The following is a 14,221-nucleotide window of genomic DNA, read 5'->3' as shown; positions in this document are numbered from 1 at the left end:
CTGTCAGTGAGGACAGTCTGGTCTCTAGATGTGAGAATGCAGTTAGGCATCAGAGTGAGAGGGAGCTCTGCGCGTGATATGGCATCTATCTCCCTCAAACATTTTCTTCAGAGTGTAAATTGTAGACTGAAATTGCCAAAAACCTTTCACACTAAGGAACAGAATGCCCAAAAGACTTGAAAATGATTGTAACTGTACTGCTGCTAGAGACACAGGTGGATTTAAGAATTTAAAGTTTCTCCCTAAATAAGTGACATATCTCACTTTTGTGTGGATCGATACATCATAAGGAAACATACTTCTTCTTTGCTTGCCTGTATTTTTTTTTTTCCAGTGGAAAAATTTGTAAGTGTACAAATAACAGCCCATCTGCCAACTTCAATAGCATGAAGTTAGTTAATATTCCTCCAGTTAAACAGACGTGTCACTACTAAAAAACAATCATTTTTACTGGACATTAGTTGTTAATAAAGAAAAAATAACCTTATATCAACTGACCAGAAATGCAGATGAATCCAGAGGAGAAGAAAGCCTCATTATATGAAGACAAGTTGTCTGTCTGGGCATACACTGCATAAATGGACATATGAGAACAAGAGCACTCTACGTAGTCTGAGGTGTCATCAACCACCTTGCAGAACCCGCTATCAGATAACCAGCTGCAGAACAAAAGATTTACAAAGATTTGTGTAATTTACATGGTAAGCAGGCTTGAAAAGTGTTGTATCTCTGAAGTACCAAGTTTTCTGAACTATTACATGTATGTAACATGCATTTTGACATCTTTCAGAACAGTACATTTACATAACATTAAAATACTGTTAATAGCTTTGACTTTTATGATTTAAAATAAATTATGAACAAATGATAATGAACATTTCATTTTTCTGCTAAATAGTTTTTGTGGCCATATTTTTAAAACTTCTGCAATAAATATGGGCTTGTCTGACTTCACAAATTGTTTATCATTTAACTTGCACTATACCTTACCCCATTGTGAAGAGCACTTCATTTTGTACTGATATTTGTTGTTTTGACACTACCATTCATGTTCTGTTTGTCTGTTAGTACTGCTGAACTGAGTTGGGAAGATGATAACACAGGTAACATACTAAGTCATTTCTAGTGGAAAATGCATCTTCTTTATAATAACTTTGAGATAAATGGAGTCACTGGAGCAAAAAGCAGTTAGAAACAGAGTATGGAATGAGAAGAACCACCATTCATGCTTGTCCTGATCTTACTCTTCCATAGCTATCCTCTTTGAGAAGATACTGGTCTGGATAAATCCCTGATCTGCCCCTTTACAGTTTCTTTTTTTCACTTGTACAGTGTCTTTCTTTCATAGACCCAAAGAAAAAAAGTTGATAATTATAAATTAAGAATATTCTGAGTCACAGACTTGAAACAAGACCAGAGATGCAGATTTAATTCTCTGCTTCTGTAAGAACACATTTGAAGTGTTGTCTAAAAACAACTGCAAAGAGCAAAAAAACATTATTAAGTATTGAAATTCTGGAATTTCTGGTCTGTCAGCCTTGCCTAGCAGATATTTTAGTGCCTAAATGTTATTTTGGTGAAAGAAGACAGAAGTATCAGAAAATACTGAGCTAGAATAATTACCTATTTTGTTGTATGAGAAGTTTTATGTGCAAAAAGCCAGAAAAGTTAAGAAAAAGACTTAACTTAAGAAAAGTTAAGAAAAAAAGATATGAAATGGAAACAATTGTATACTTGCAGTTGATCTAAGCAGAGTTATTACATTAATATTGTCTTAATCAAATACACAGGTTCATTGTGGAAACTGGAACACTAAACAGACAAATAAAATAACCTTTCTGCAGCTTGATTCCAAAGGAGACATAGAGACTTCTGTGGAACAATACGACTTCCTGCAGCATAAATCCGATAAATGACTTCATTGTTATCTTTCAGAGGGTGTGAACTCTGACCCTTCAAACTCATAGAAAAAACCTGAAATATGCACAAAGTAAATACAAACGTAATATTAAAAATCAATGGTTAGTGCTCATTTTAATCAGAAACACACACACATGTTTAGACTATTTTAAGTGTATTTAGTACACTTTGAGTGATATCTAAATTGAACTGATTTCTTGTAAAAAAAAATAAATTGCATGATTTTCAAACCTTGTTCTTTAAGGCAAGTTCTTTATCTCCAGTGAGAAACCACTGCTGACTGCTGTATTCTGTGAACTGTACAGATTCACAATTCTGTTCTTGAGGAGGGGATAATACAACAGAGACCTCTAATAGATGCTCAGGCACTTGAATGGAATCCCCGTCTCTTCCATCAAATCTGTGTCCATTTATTTGCTGAGGATACCAGTTGTGAGCCATTATTGCAATGTACGGGCAGCTGTCGAGGATATTTTTACCTCTGTTGAAATGGAAAAGCAACAAGGAAGATAAATGAAACTGAGCTTTTGCTAATTTTCAAGCAGTGACTCTAAAACGTACTTGTAATTACTACTTTATTCCTCCATAAAATTAAGTTTTATGACATTTAATAGAAAGCTTTAGTTGCTGTGAAAAAAAAAAAAAAAGGAAAAAGAGAGAGAGAGATGCTGAATTATGTATATAACGTATACATGTGTATAATAATTATGTATTTTAGATCCTCCATTTTCCCTCTAGATTTTTCCTGCTACGTTCTGCAACCAAAATTCATCCATGGTAAACTAGGTTATTATTTTTATGACTTGATATGGGGCTGAATCTACAAGATGGGGAGGCATCAGAACTAATGACCTTGTTTCACCTTTCAGCAGATGATGCAAAAATACTTGGAATAAAGAATTGGAACTTGCAAATTCTGGACACACTGTTCTGGATAATGTTCATATATATGCCATTTGCTGTCCTTTGTGCTGAGATGGACCTCAGACCCTCTAGAACTTAGCAAATGGGGAAAAAAGTTACATCTCCAAAAGAAGTTGAGGTGGAAATCTAAAATATGCTGATCTGAAGGGAGGTCAGGGAGGGGATGTCTTTTTTTATTAATTCAATTAGCTATTTACAGATTCTTAGTGGGAGAGAGCCACTGTTTAAAAGTATGCATTCCATAAATGATAGATATCTGTTTGCACAGTCATCTATTGCCCTTTCCCATGAGCCTGATCAGAAGGTACTATGCACTTGCAGATGATACTAGCAATTTGAAGTAACTTAAAATAATGTGCAAGTGAACAAAACTGAACACACAGAAATTACAGAATCCCAGAATTAAGGAAGCCAGTAGAATTTTTGGTTTATGTAATCTCATCTAAGCCTTAGAACATGGCTTGTCAACATGCAACTATGTATTATTTTCTCAGTGAGGTTAATTAATCTTTTTCCAGAAAATCTTTGAGCTAAGCATGAAAAAGCAGGTCAGAGATCTCCTAACTTTACTCCCACAGCTACCCTGTATCAATGTACCACTTACCTGTGACAACATTTCATAAGGACTATATAGTGCTTTGTACAATTTTTACGGAGTGCAACACATTTTCATACAGGCCATATATCAGGTAATAGGTAAGATCCTTATCCCAAAATTTCGCTTATTGCTTTTTATGAGAACATCAGTATATTGTCATATATTTCCAAACAGACTATGAATTCAAGTTTACTGACCTCTCCCCTGGCAATCCACACATCATCCCAGTCAAGAGGGAAAAGGCAAACTTCTCAGTCATCTCAGCAAGCAGGCTATATCCTCGTGTGTCCGTGCGTTTTGGGCTAGCCAGAGCACAGAGCACCTCATAGAAAAGACTTCTACTTTTATCAGTGAGTAACTGTTTCTCACCTACATCTGTAACCTATTGTGAAGAGAAACAAACCAAAAAAATAAATAAAAAATACAGCATTTTATACACAGAAGTCTGCTTACAACATTTCCTCATGTTAATCACTTCAAGTTGTCAGCTAAGACCAAGTGTAGCAGTAGGTGTTGTGATTAATCACTTTTGCAACATCTTTTTTGTCACAGTGTTCTTTCTAAAAGTTTAGGACATTTTTTCCATCTTCCAATCACTGCTGCCAAGATGTGAGGGGCAGTCTACTGAAAAGTCTACATAAAGATATATTTACTAATAGGGACTTGATTATTAAAGAAAACAAGTGGTATTCTTCCTTCTTTCACAAATCAAAGACTGTTATCCTTCTGAGATTTTTTTTGACATTATTTTCTCTGTTTACTGTGTAAAAGTGGCAACATTTAGAAATAATCTTCTACTTTTCACGATTATTGCTATATTTTTGGGTCTAGATACTTTTTATCCAGCTTGTGTGCATTATTCCACAAGTGCAGAAGAGCCAGAAATCCATAAAACTTGTCCCAGAGTTTTCACAGAACTTAGTACAATGCCTAAGTGCTCAGCTACCCTGCCCACCTGATTCCCAAAGCTACCGCAGGAATACAGACAAGCTGCATGCCTGGTTAAGAGCACATGGGACTCCAGCTGGCCCTGGTAGGATTTGCATGTGTGTTGACTGTAGCAAGCTGTGAAGATATGAGCAAACTTTAGGCCTCACTGTCCTGAGCCAGGGCTAGAACCAACAAAGAGGTGGCCTGAGAATCAAGAAACTATAGAAAGCTCTCTGAAAGTTTAGTATGAAAGAGAAAATTCTGTACAGCTGGTACAGATGGCTTAAGTTATCTTAAGCCATCCATATGTATACAAAAATAATTCTGGTTGCTCTTCTCGACCTAATTGTTTTCTGATTTTCTGCCACTACCCTCAGTAGCAGCAAACTGCTTCCTTGACTGTGGGACTTCATGACTTCTACTTTTATTTTTGCATCCTGCACCCCTGACTCACTGCTGTGGATTCTAACCTTAATCTTATCACAGGCTTAAATATTATTAGATTATTTTTAAAGACATTGGTCATTCTAGAGATAGCAGGAAATGTTTACCTTATTTATTATATGCATCACAGCAGTAAGCTGCTCTTCAGTAGTTTCTGTAGCCACTTTGATATTGAGATTCTGGAGGACTCTTTGTAAAATGATGTCATCAAGAGGTTGATGCAGTTGATCAATCAGTCCCCAAACTGGCAAAGAGTCCAAATCTGAGACAATGGTGATGTTAGCAATACCATACATGTCATCTACTCTGGCACCCCCTGTGGGATTAGAAAGTACAACCTGGAAACGTTTAGGAAATGGATTTAAAGATCCTGTCTTTGGTGTCAGGGTCACATCCAGAAACGCATTTCTCTGTCCAGGTTCGAAAGTCAATAAACCTTCAGATCTGGCAAAATCTTGTCCTGCAACAGCTGGAGATACGAAGGTCCGACCAATAGCTTCAGGTTTTTGTAGCTCCTTAAAACAAACCAAAAGAGTTTCAGGTAACATGTTGATAGACATGACGGTTCAAAACCAGCTGCTGTTGAACACACATATGTTAAATGGGTTAAATTTAAATTTGTGAAACTAATTTAAATTTTCAAAACGCCCTTCTTATGAACAATATCACAATTACATTAAATGAAGTATTCCCCTGAAGCAACAATCTGTCACATATGGTCTGTGGAAATCTAGAGGAAGTATTATACAAATTGAAATCAGCAAACAGGCTCCCTCTCTTTATTTTTCAAAAAATAAAAAATCACAAAGCTTTTCTTCGTAAATAGGTATTACACAAATGTTAGAACATCAGTAAAGTGAATTCCTGAGGGGTTGATATAATTTTATGTCTGCAGCATCAATTTCCTCAATTCAGGGTACAGACGGGCACTGCCGATTGTAAAAACTCTACAAAAGCAAAGCAGAACTTTTGGAAATCTGATCCCAAAATAATATTAATTCATAAAATACTTTGAATTCCCACATAACTATTTAAAAGAAGAACCATCCAGTTATAACCAAAAGCAAAACAACCACTACAGAATAACCATGCAAGGCAGACAAATGAACTTATCTAAGAATGCTATAGGGCCGCATTTCCCTGCAAAGTAGCACTATTTTTACCTTCTGTGAGGTTTGCAGATACAGTTTCATTCTTCACATTCTTGTTCTTTTTGTCAGTTGCCATACCTTGATATTATATCTGGCAATATAACAAACTTTCCTTAAGTGGAAACTAACATTCTGGGCTATTGTTCATACCTATGATTTTTTAATAGTGTCTATTCATTTAATAAATACAGATTATATATTGATTCAAATATTCTTGAAAAGGTCTCTTACTGTATGTAAAGAGCAAGGATTTTTCTTTGTGAAACACAAACCCTCTTTTGAAGGAGTTTAGCTTTACCTGGTAAAATTTCCTGATGGAATAAGAAAGATAATTTTTGAATTTGCAGAAGACTGTAAATCAGTGTGGTGTCTACCTGTTCAGATTTGCTTTAGAACAAGATCTTCTCATCCATGAGAATTCTAGTGACAAGTTTCCTTTTGTTTATCCATTTCAATTGAGAGTTAGGAAACAGGGAAATAAATAAGTGGTGATGAAGTAATCAGTTTTGGTAACTAGTGGCCAGAGTAATGTTTAAAAAAATACATAGCAATGAGATAAGCATCTGTTTCCAGTGTCTTCTTGCCTGCTGTAACCTCTTATTTTACACGCACCAGTAGTACCAGTATTTTGGTACTTAGCCATGCTCAGATCTTAAAACCGTTCAAATCTGCATTGTTACCTAAAAAATACAAATCAATAAAGAACTGCTCTGTGTATTTTAGCCTAAATACACACTGGAAGGTTAAAAATTCCTTCTCAAATTAACATCTACATGATGATAACCACTTCCTCTTGCCTGGAAAGAATGTGAAAATTTGTTACAACACATTCTAACTAAAACAGTGGTCAGCTACTGTGTGATAGATGTATGGAAATGTTGAGTTATCCTATTTAGTTAAAATAGTTACATATGTAATACAGCCATAGAATGCAAGGTTTTGTATTCAAAATGGTGACGGATGTACACTGATCGCACAATGCTTTGTTATAAAAACTGTCCCTTGAAATAATCCTTTTTGGTATAAAATTCAACATACTCAACGTAGATCAGGCTAAGCACTATTCCAATACAATGGGCAAACTTAGAGGAATCTAAGCATTCTTGCAGCGTGTGCTACTGTGCACCTGTGCTACTTCTGCTGAAGGAGAAACTTTGTCATCTGCCAATAAAAACGAGGTATTCATTTACAGATAAAAGGGTCAACAGTTAGAACATACAAACGTTAAATCTGTAAATATAACAAAAATGAATGGGGATGATACAATTCACCTAAGCACAAGATTCTCAATCAGAAAATATCATTTTTTTTTTTTTCCAAAATTACTAAACAACATAGAAGTACTCTTTCTATGAGTACTCTCATATGAGTAAAAGACTGCTCTATGTATTAATAAATCTGTGACCTAAGACTGCAGGTATGTTGGTATCTTAATCTTGATAGTCATACCAATAATTAAAAAAACTTCAGAGAATGAAGCTTCAAAAATTGGATTCTCACAAGAGCCTTAAGACAAAGAAAATAATGTATTTGCCTGACTGACCATACTCTTTGGGGCTACTGAAATGTACTATGAACAAAAATAGTCTTGACAATGTAATGAAGGAAAATCTTTTCACTAATGGAAAAATGAAGCAACTAGTCTACATATGCCCAGCAAATGTTTTACTGTTTCCTGAAAAAAACAAATGCTTATTACAGTAAAATTTACTTTAGAGAATAAACAGCGATTTAACAATATGTCAGTCTTACCTGCGTGTTGTAGCTAACCATTGTGGTTACGGATGTACTAGAATCTCTGAGCACTTGCAGACTGACTAAAGTTGTTTTCTTATGAGCCACAGCAAAACGAGATCCCACAGCAAAGTATACTAAACCACGAGGAGCATCACTTTCAAGAACAGTTACAAAAGCAAATCTGGAACTGCTGTTCAACGCAGCTCCTGCACTTACAGCATACAGCTCAACAAAAAAATATGTTTCAAATTCAGGTACCTGCAAATGAGGGAAGATTTTCATATCATTATAAGGCTTACTACTACTTACTTCCAACTTTAAAAAATGTATGCATTATCCTGTATGTGCAATGAATTACAGAATCACAGAATCATCTAGGTTGGAAGAGACCTCCAAGAGGTTGGACCTCCAGTCCAACCTCTGACCTAATGCTAACCAGTCCTCCATTAAAGCATCTAAGCTCTACATCTAAATGTCTTTTAAAGACCTCCAGGGATGGTGACTCAACCACTTCCCTGGGCAGCCCATCCCAATGCCTCACAACCCTTTTGGTAAAGAAGTTTTTCCTAATATCCAGCCTAAACCTCCCCTGGCACAACTTTAGCCCATTCCCCCTTGTCCTGTCGCCACACACATGGGAGAACAGACCAACCCACACCTCACTACAGCCTCCTTTAAGGTACCTATAGAGAGCAAATTACTTGCAATAACACTTATCAAAAGCGTATTTTTTGAAATGTGCTCCAACCTTCATGAGGTTTAAGACATAGAGAAATATTGTCTGTAAACACAGGCTATTAAATTTTAGCATCAATTTGTCAAAGAATCAATCTAGTCAACTCTGTATTCTTTATGCCTGTCTATTGAAAATAAGGTAGACATAGTAAAATTCTGTATGACACACACTGTCTCTTTTGATCACCTTTGATTTTGTACCTACAATAGAAACATAAGGTGTTTAGAAATAGATATCTCATTACTGAGATTCCAGAAATCAATTGGAAGTATGTCATTTGTACCTATTACATGCACGCATAAAGAAGAAAACTTGCAAAAGAGTAGTTCTTTACAAGACAATAGATCTACAGAAAAAAAAAAAAAAAAAAAAAAAAAAAAAAAAAGATGAGCATTGAAGATTTATTTTTTTTGGTGAGCACAGCTTTTTGTGTCAACTCTGTCCTTTTAGAAATCCTGATTTAATTCTAGAAAAGCTAGTCATGTCTTAGCTAACAAAGTCTATATAGCTGACTAAGCCAAACCTTTAAAGCCCAGAATGCTATACATTACGGCATAAAAATGTGAAATATTTATTGAATGTATTTATTACTTCATCATTTTGTAATATATTTGTTACTAATTTATAAACTACCTATAACTGGAAGAAGAAATTGCAAGGATTTGGGGAATTATATAACATATATATTTTAATTGAGTTGTTAAGTAACTCTTTACATTGAATGATCTTGACCAATTGAGGGCAGGCACCAATTTGTGGGAATGCCATAGGGACCTTTTGCCCTCCATTAGCACCTGTTAGATCAGCACTTGCTTGTGGTACATTCATGTGGTACAGCAGCTGCTGCACTGCTGTCATTAAATAATGATACCACTCTTTTAGACTATGGATTCAAAATTCCACTTTACTCAGCAAGGCAGCCTGTGTGTCACTACTGTATATATTTTATTCATTGGCTTTTTCATTTAAAAATAATATCTGAAGAAGGAAGATGGCTCTCTTCCTGAACTATGAAAATGCACCCCTCTTATCACCATTTTCTACATCTTGCACTACTTCATAGAACATAGTCAGAAAAATGAGGGAATGTCTTTTTCAGTTCCCTGTACTTCAGCTTTGACAATATCCTAACTGCTAGGATAATTTCCTGCAAAGTTTCAGACTTTTTGAATGCTCTGTAAGAATGAGAACCATTAACACAACATTTCTTAAGTGGCTGCTCTAACCTAGATGGTGACAAGATGGTCAGAGATCAGCAGTTTACACATATCATTGTGCAAGACTAGACATGTAAAAATAAGAAGTTGTACTAGAAGATTTTTGTTGAATGCAAAGATATTACTTGCAGGATGTGTTTTGCATAAGGCACACAAAAATGTGGTTTGATAGATGAAAAAAAATATTGTTTGGAGGTTAAGAGCATACTGAAATGAGTCCATTTTGTTTTTTTATTATTGTTATGTAGGAATCCGAGACCTGCATTCTACTCTTCCAATTAAATACTTAACTCCTTCCTGAATTTTTACCAGTCACAATGGAATCAGAAGCCTGTAAGTAAATGTGTTTGGAAAGGAACTGAGCAGATCTTAAGTTGTCATCTTCAAACTGTGTCTACACATCAATTCCTCTGTATCAGAGGGGTGTTTTTTTATCTTGATAAACTGCAATTCAGCAACATTGCAATGTACATAAATGAGCAAAACCTACTCACATTATCAGGTTTTATTTCAATGGAGATGTTGCATGTTGTTTGACCTGCCACACAGGTAGTGGTTCCCAGAACAGACACCAGTTCGTTCTCCAAGTTCATGCCATCCTTCAGAAGGACAACACCTGTTTTATTGAAGGTCACACGCCAAAAGACCGTCACATCTTCAAATGCTCTATAAGCAAATCAAAAGAGTAAACATGTACTGAAAGAGAGCACTATTACTTTAGGAAACAAACCACAGAGGTATCTACGTTCTTTACTAGTCAAAATCAACTAGGTAAGTAGGTGAGATCAGCTGAGTAAGAGACTTATGTTTGAAAGACAAGGATGTTGCCAAGGACTTTCATTAATACTATTAATACATTTGCCTGGTAAGCCAGACAGAATCTGGCTTTCCTGTGAGCTTGAGGAACTTAGAATACTTGAGCATACTTGTCTAAAATACGTGTAAATGTGCAACATGTACATGCGTTAGGAAAACACAGTATCTGTGTGACTGAAGACATAGTGCTGACACTTAAGCATTGTCTTAATTGCTCATTCGAGTATTCCAGCCTACTATTCCTACCCAGGGAGATGAGAATTTTAATTTCACCTCGAGCACTGTAAATACTTTATGTTTAGCAAAACTTTCAATTTTGCTGCCTACTGGCGTAAGTTGGAACATATTTGCGTTTTCAATTTCAGTTTTATAACAGTGACAGACCTAATCACATCTAAAAGCCAGTTTGCCAAATTCAGGGTAATCATTAGAGGAGCTGAAAGGCAAAGATTTATTACAAAACTGTATGATAACCTCTTCTGCTAACAGCAGCATCCTTGATTCAACAAGCATGTGGGAGGAGCACTTGAATTAGCTGTTGTCTGCACCTGTTTGGTTGTCTTGCAACAATCAGCAGCACCTCTTTGTTCTCAGAGTCTTCATCAAGTACAAGACCACTTTGTACTTCTGGAATGAATCCCAAAATGCCATTCTGAAGATCACTTCCTATGTAGGAAGCAGTCCAAGAAATTAGTTAGCAAGAAAGTTAAGCTGGGACTAAATTATATTTTTAACATGGACAACTGATAAAACAAATATATAAAATAAAAATAAAAATAAAAATAAAAATAAAAATAAAAATAAAAATAAAAATAAAAATAAAAACTAGGTATCAAAAGTATACATCAAGAGACCACCAAAGGGTACCTTAAGAAAATTTCTTCTAATGTTACTATTCTTAATTTACTTTCCATATCTATCCAGAACTTCAAGTGTTGGCATTTCTACATTTTATTTTAACCAACAGAGCAGAAGGTTTTGAAAGTAAATTCCTTATGAGAATCCTGGCAGCACCCCTGCACATAAGCTTCTATTTTCAGCAGCATTCAGCAAAGCGACTGAATTTCTGTCCCACGACTTCAAGAGACAAGGTGTTACAGTAATCAAGAACAGTTTCAAAAAACATACTTATAATTACCTTATGAGATACTCATACTCGGTCTCAGCTATATTATTTTACATCTACCATACCCGTTAAAACATATTATTTCTAAACAGAGATGGACATCAGTATGCCCTTAGACAGGCAGTGCTGTCATGGTTGGTTATGGAATAAAGACAGGCTTCTAAGGACATGACTTCAGCTCCCTTATTCAGCCCACCCAGAATGTTGTTGATTCCATTCATTTTCCCAAATTGCTACGTTAGGTTTTCTCCTAAATCTTTAATTCAGTGCAAGAAACTGTGGAGCTGGAAAACACTGTATTGTTCTCATGAGAATATAAATAGCTTCAGCAAAGCAGCAGTGGAGAAAAAAGAAAAAAAAAAAAAAAAATCCTGGGCTAATGAAAGAAAACTAATGCCTCTTCACAATGTCCCATAAAATCTCACTTTTAAAGGATTTCTCCTTATGCAACTGGCGTTGTTGCTCTGCATATGGGAAGGCAACCTAGTTCTGATGCAGTGCATGTTTAACATCAGCATACATACCAACCATTAACAGAAACAGTGTCTCGTTTTATGCATGCACAAATATGTAATCTGTTGTATCTTTCTATCTATATAGTTAAATGCAGATAGATCCTTTGATGCTTCTCCTTAAACCGAGTTGTCTCCTGTCTTACTTTGTGCACACGCTTTACTCAGGGTGTAGCTCTGGAACATGGTAATACACTTCTGTGGGATTCGATACAAGTTCAAATTCCCACCCATGTTTATGCACACACTTATTTGTTTAACCTGCATGTATGGCCAGTTGATTGCTTGAGTGGTGAATTTCCGAAGCTGTGCACATCCATTTTAAATGGTCTGTTCCTGCATACCTAATTTTGGTCACCACATACAGTTACCCAACAGCAAAGTTCAATATCTGTTCCCACACCTATCTTTCATTGTTAAGACAATTTGAATACACAAAGCTTCCAGTAAATGCTGTATCTTACATGTAATTTTCTTGATTAGCCTAGTGTGTTCCAATTCCCCAGTAGTTTCTTGAAGTTCAATCTACACTGCTGTCAAACTTAGTTTATATTCAGTGGAGAAGTCTGATAGATATTGAAAAGCTGTTTTTAAAACCTAGCAGAAATTGGAGCTTTCTCACAGCAGTGTGCAGTGACTGAAGGAAAAATTCTTTCCTAGATACCCATTCAAGCACAGTCTTATCTTCCATCTTCAGAAGCAGAGTATAACTAACCGCAGAGTTGAATTACACAGTATAAAGATGTGAAAACACATTACCCTGTTTTTACACGTCACAGAATCCCCATCCAGTGTGAAGGTGACAAAAAACAACCAAACAAAAAAAATGTGATGCCACTACATATGAAACAAAACATAAAAAATCGCTATATTGCTAATATAGTTAAAAAAAAAAAAAAAAAAAAGGCTACCTGCAATAATTACTGTAGCAAAAGCAGCAAATCCATGTTCATCCTTTCCCTCCACAATCTGAGCTCCACATTCAGGATCTGAGAGGAAAACATAGAACAATTCCTGTCCTTCAGGCTCATCATCATCAAAAATTTTTATGGACACCTTGCTTTCTGTTTCTCCATCCAGCAAAGTCAGAGAGACTGACTGTTCCTCAAAATCTTCTCCTTCCATTGCCCACGTGAAGTCTGATTTTCCATAAGCATTTTCAAAAGGATATGAATGCATTTCACTCTGTGCACTTACTCCACCAAAAGTTTTAACAGTTACTTCAATATTACCAGTAAAGCCCTGGGTCCTTCTGATACTAATTATTACTGTATTGGGAGTACTACTGTTTGTGTCTTCTTCAATATAAATCAACTCTGGCCCCAAACTCAGTATTCCATGAAGAATGTCATTAGCGAGGATATTAATTGTTGCAACACTGAAAGCAGGATTCAAACGTGGACTCCAGTCAGGTTTCACAGGTTGAAAATCTAAAATTTCCACAGCAGTCAAATTTACAAAAAAAAATTCCTCCATTTCAGAAACAGCATCGTCAATTATTGATATTTCTATTGTGGCATTTGTCTGAAAATGTACAAACATAAGCTCTCCGTTATAGATAGGTCTAAAGTCCTCTAGTGGTTTGGCACTTCCTGGAGTGGTTTGATATGTCAGTTTAGTGAGATTACTTTGAAAACCAAACAGTCTTTGGACATGCAGTGTGACTGCCTGAACATCTTCTTCAACTGAAACAGTTGTTGAGTTAAGAGCAAACTGAAAGATCCCCATTGGCTCAATTTCGGCTGTTTGAAATCCTGACCTGAAACAGAAAAGATATTGAAGTCAAGTGAGCAAACATGAAATGCGAAAATTAAAACACCCAAGCAGAACGGCTTCCATTGAACAGCCAGTAATGGTTGTAAGAAAGCAAATTAAAAGAAAAATGCGTAATAGTAGAGGGAAGAAAGAGCAGCCATACAAGGAAGGATGTAAAAAGGTTCTTTGAAAAATGTTTTTGGAATGATTGTGTCAAAGAGCCTTCCACAAGCTTTACACATCCTGAGTCAACACAGAATACAGAATAAAGGGTAAATTAAATAAGGCCTTCCTGAGAAAATGTAGAGGGAAAGGAATGTATCATGTATTTCTACTGTGGATACAATACAGGAGG

General features: G+C 35.8%; 1 protein-coding gene across 1 annotated transcript in view; it reads right to left on the bottom strand.

Moving 5' to 3' along the window:
* ADGRV1 (adhesion G protein-coupled receptor V1) overlaps positions 1–14,221 on the bottom strand; it is a 298,863-nt gene that overhangs the window by 154,298 nt on the left and 130,344 nt on the right. Inside the window, exons 81-89 of the mRNA XM_084504535.1 lie at positions 13,023–13,870; positions 11,022–11,139; positions 10,152–10,323; positions 7,720–7,962; positions 4,924–5,331; positions 3,640–3,824; positions 2,152–2,401; positions 1,835–1,974; positions 499–659 (exon numbers count right to left, since the gene is read on the bottom strand). Coding sequence (XP_084360661.1) covers positions 499–659; positions 1,835–1,974; positions 2,152–2,401; positions 3,640–3,824; positions 4,924–5,331; positions 7,720–7,962; positions 10,152–10,323; positions 11,022–11,139; positions 13,023–13,870 — 2,525 coding nt within the window. The remainder of the gene's footprint in view (positions 1–498; positions 660–1,834; positions 1,975–2,151; positions 2,402–3,639; positions 3,825–4,923; positions 5,332–7,719; positions 7,963–10,151; positions 10,324–11,021; positions 11,140–13,022; positions 13,871–14,221) is intronic.

The sequence above is a fragment of the Aythya ferina genome, assembly GCF_964211825.1.
Source record: "Aythya ferina genome assembly, chromosome: Z".
Lineage (NCBI taxonomy): Eukaryota > Metazoa > Chordata > Aves > Anseriformes > Anatidae > Aythya > Aythya ferina.
Note: the sequence above shows the minus strand (reverse complement) of the source record. Positions and strands in the feature narration are given on the sequence as shown.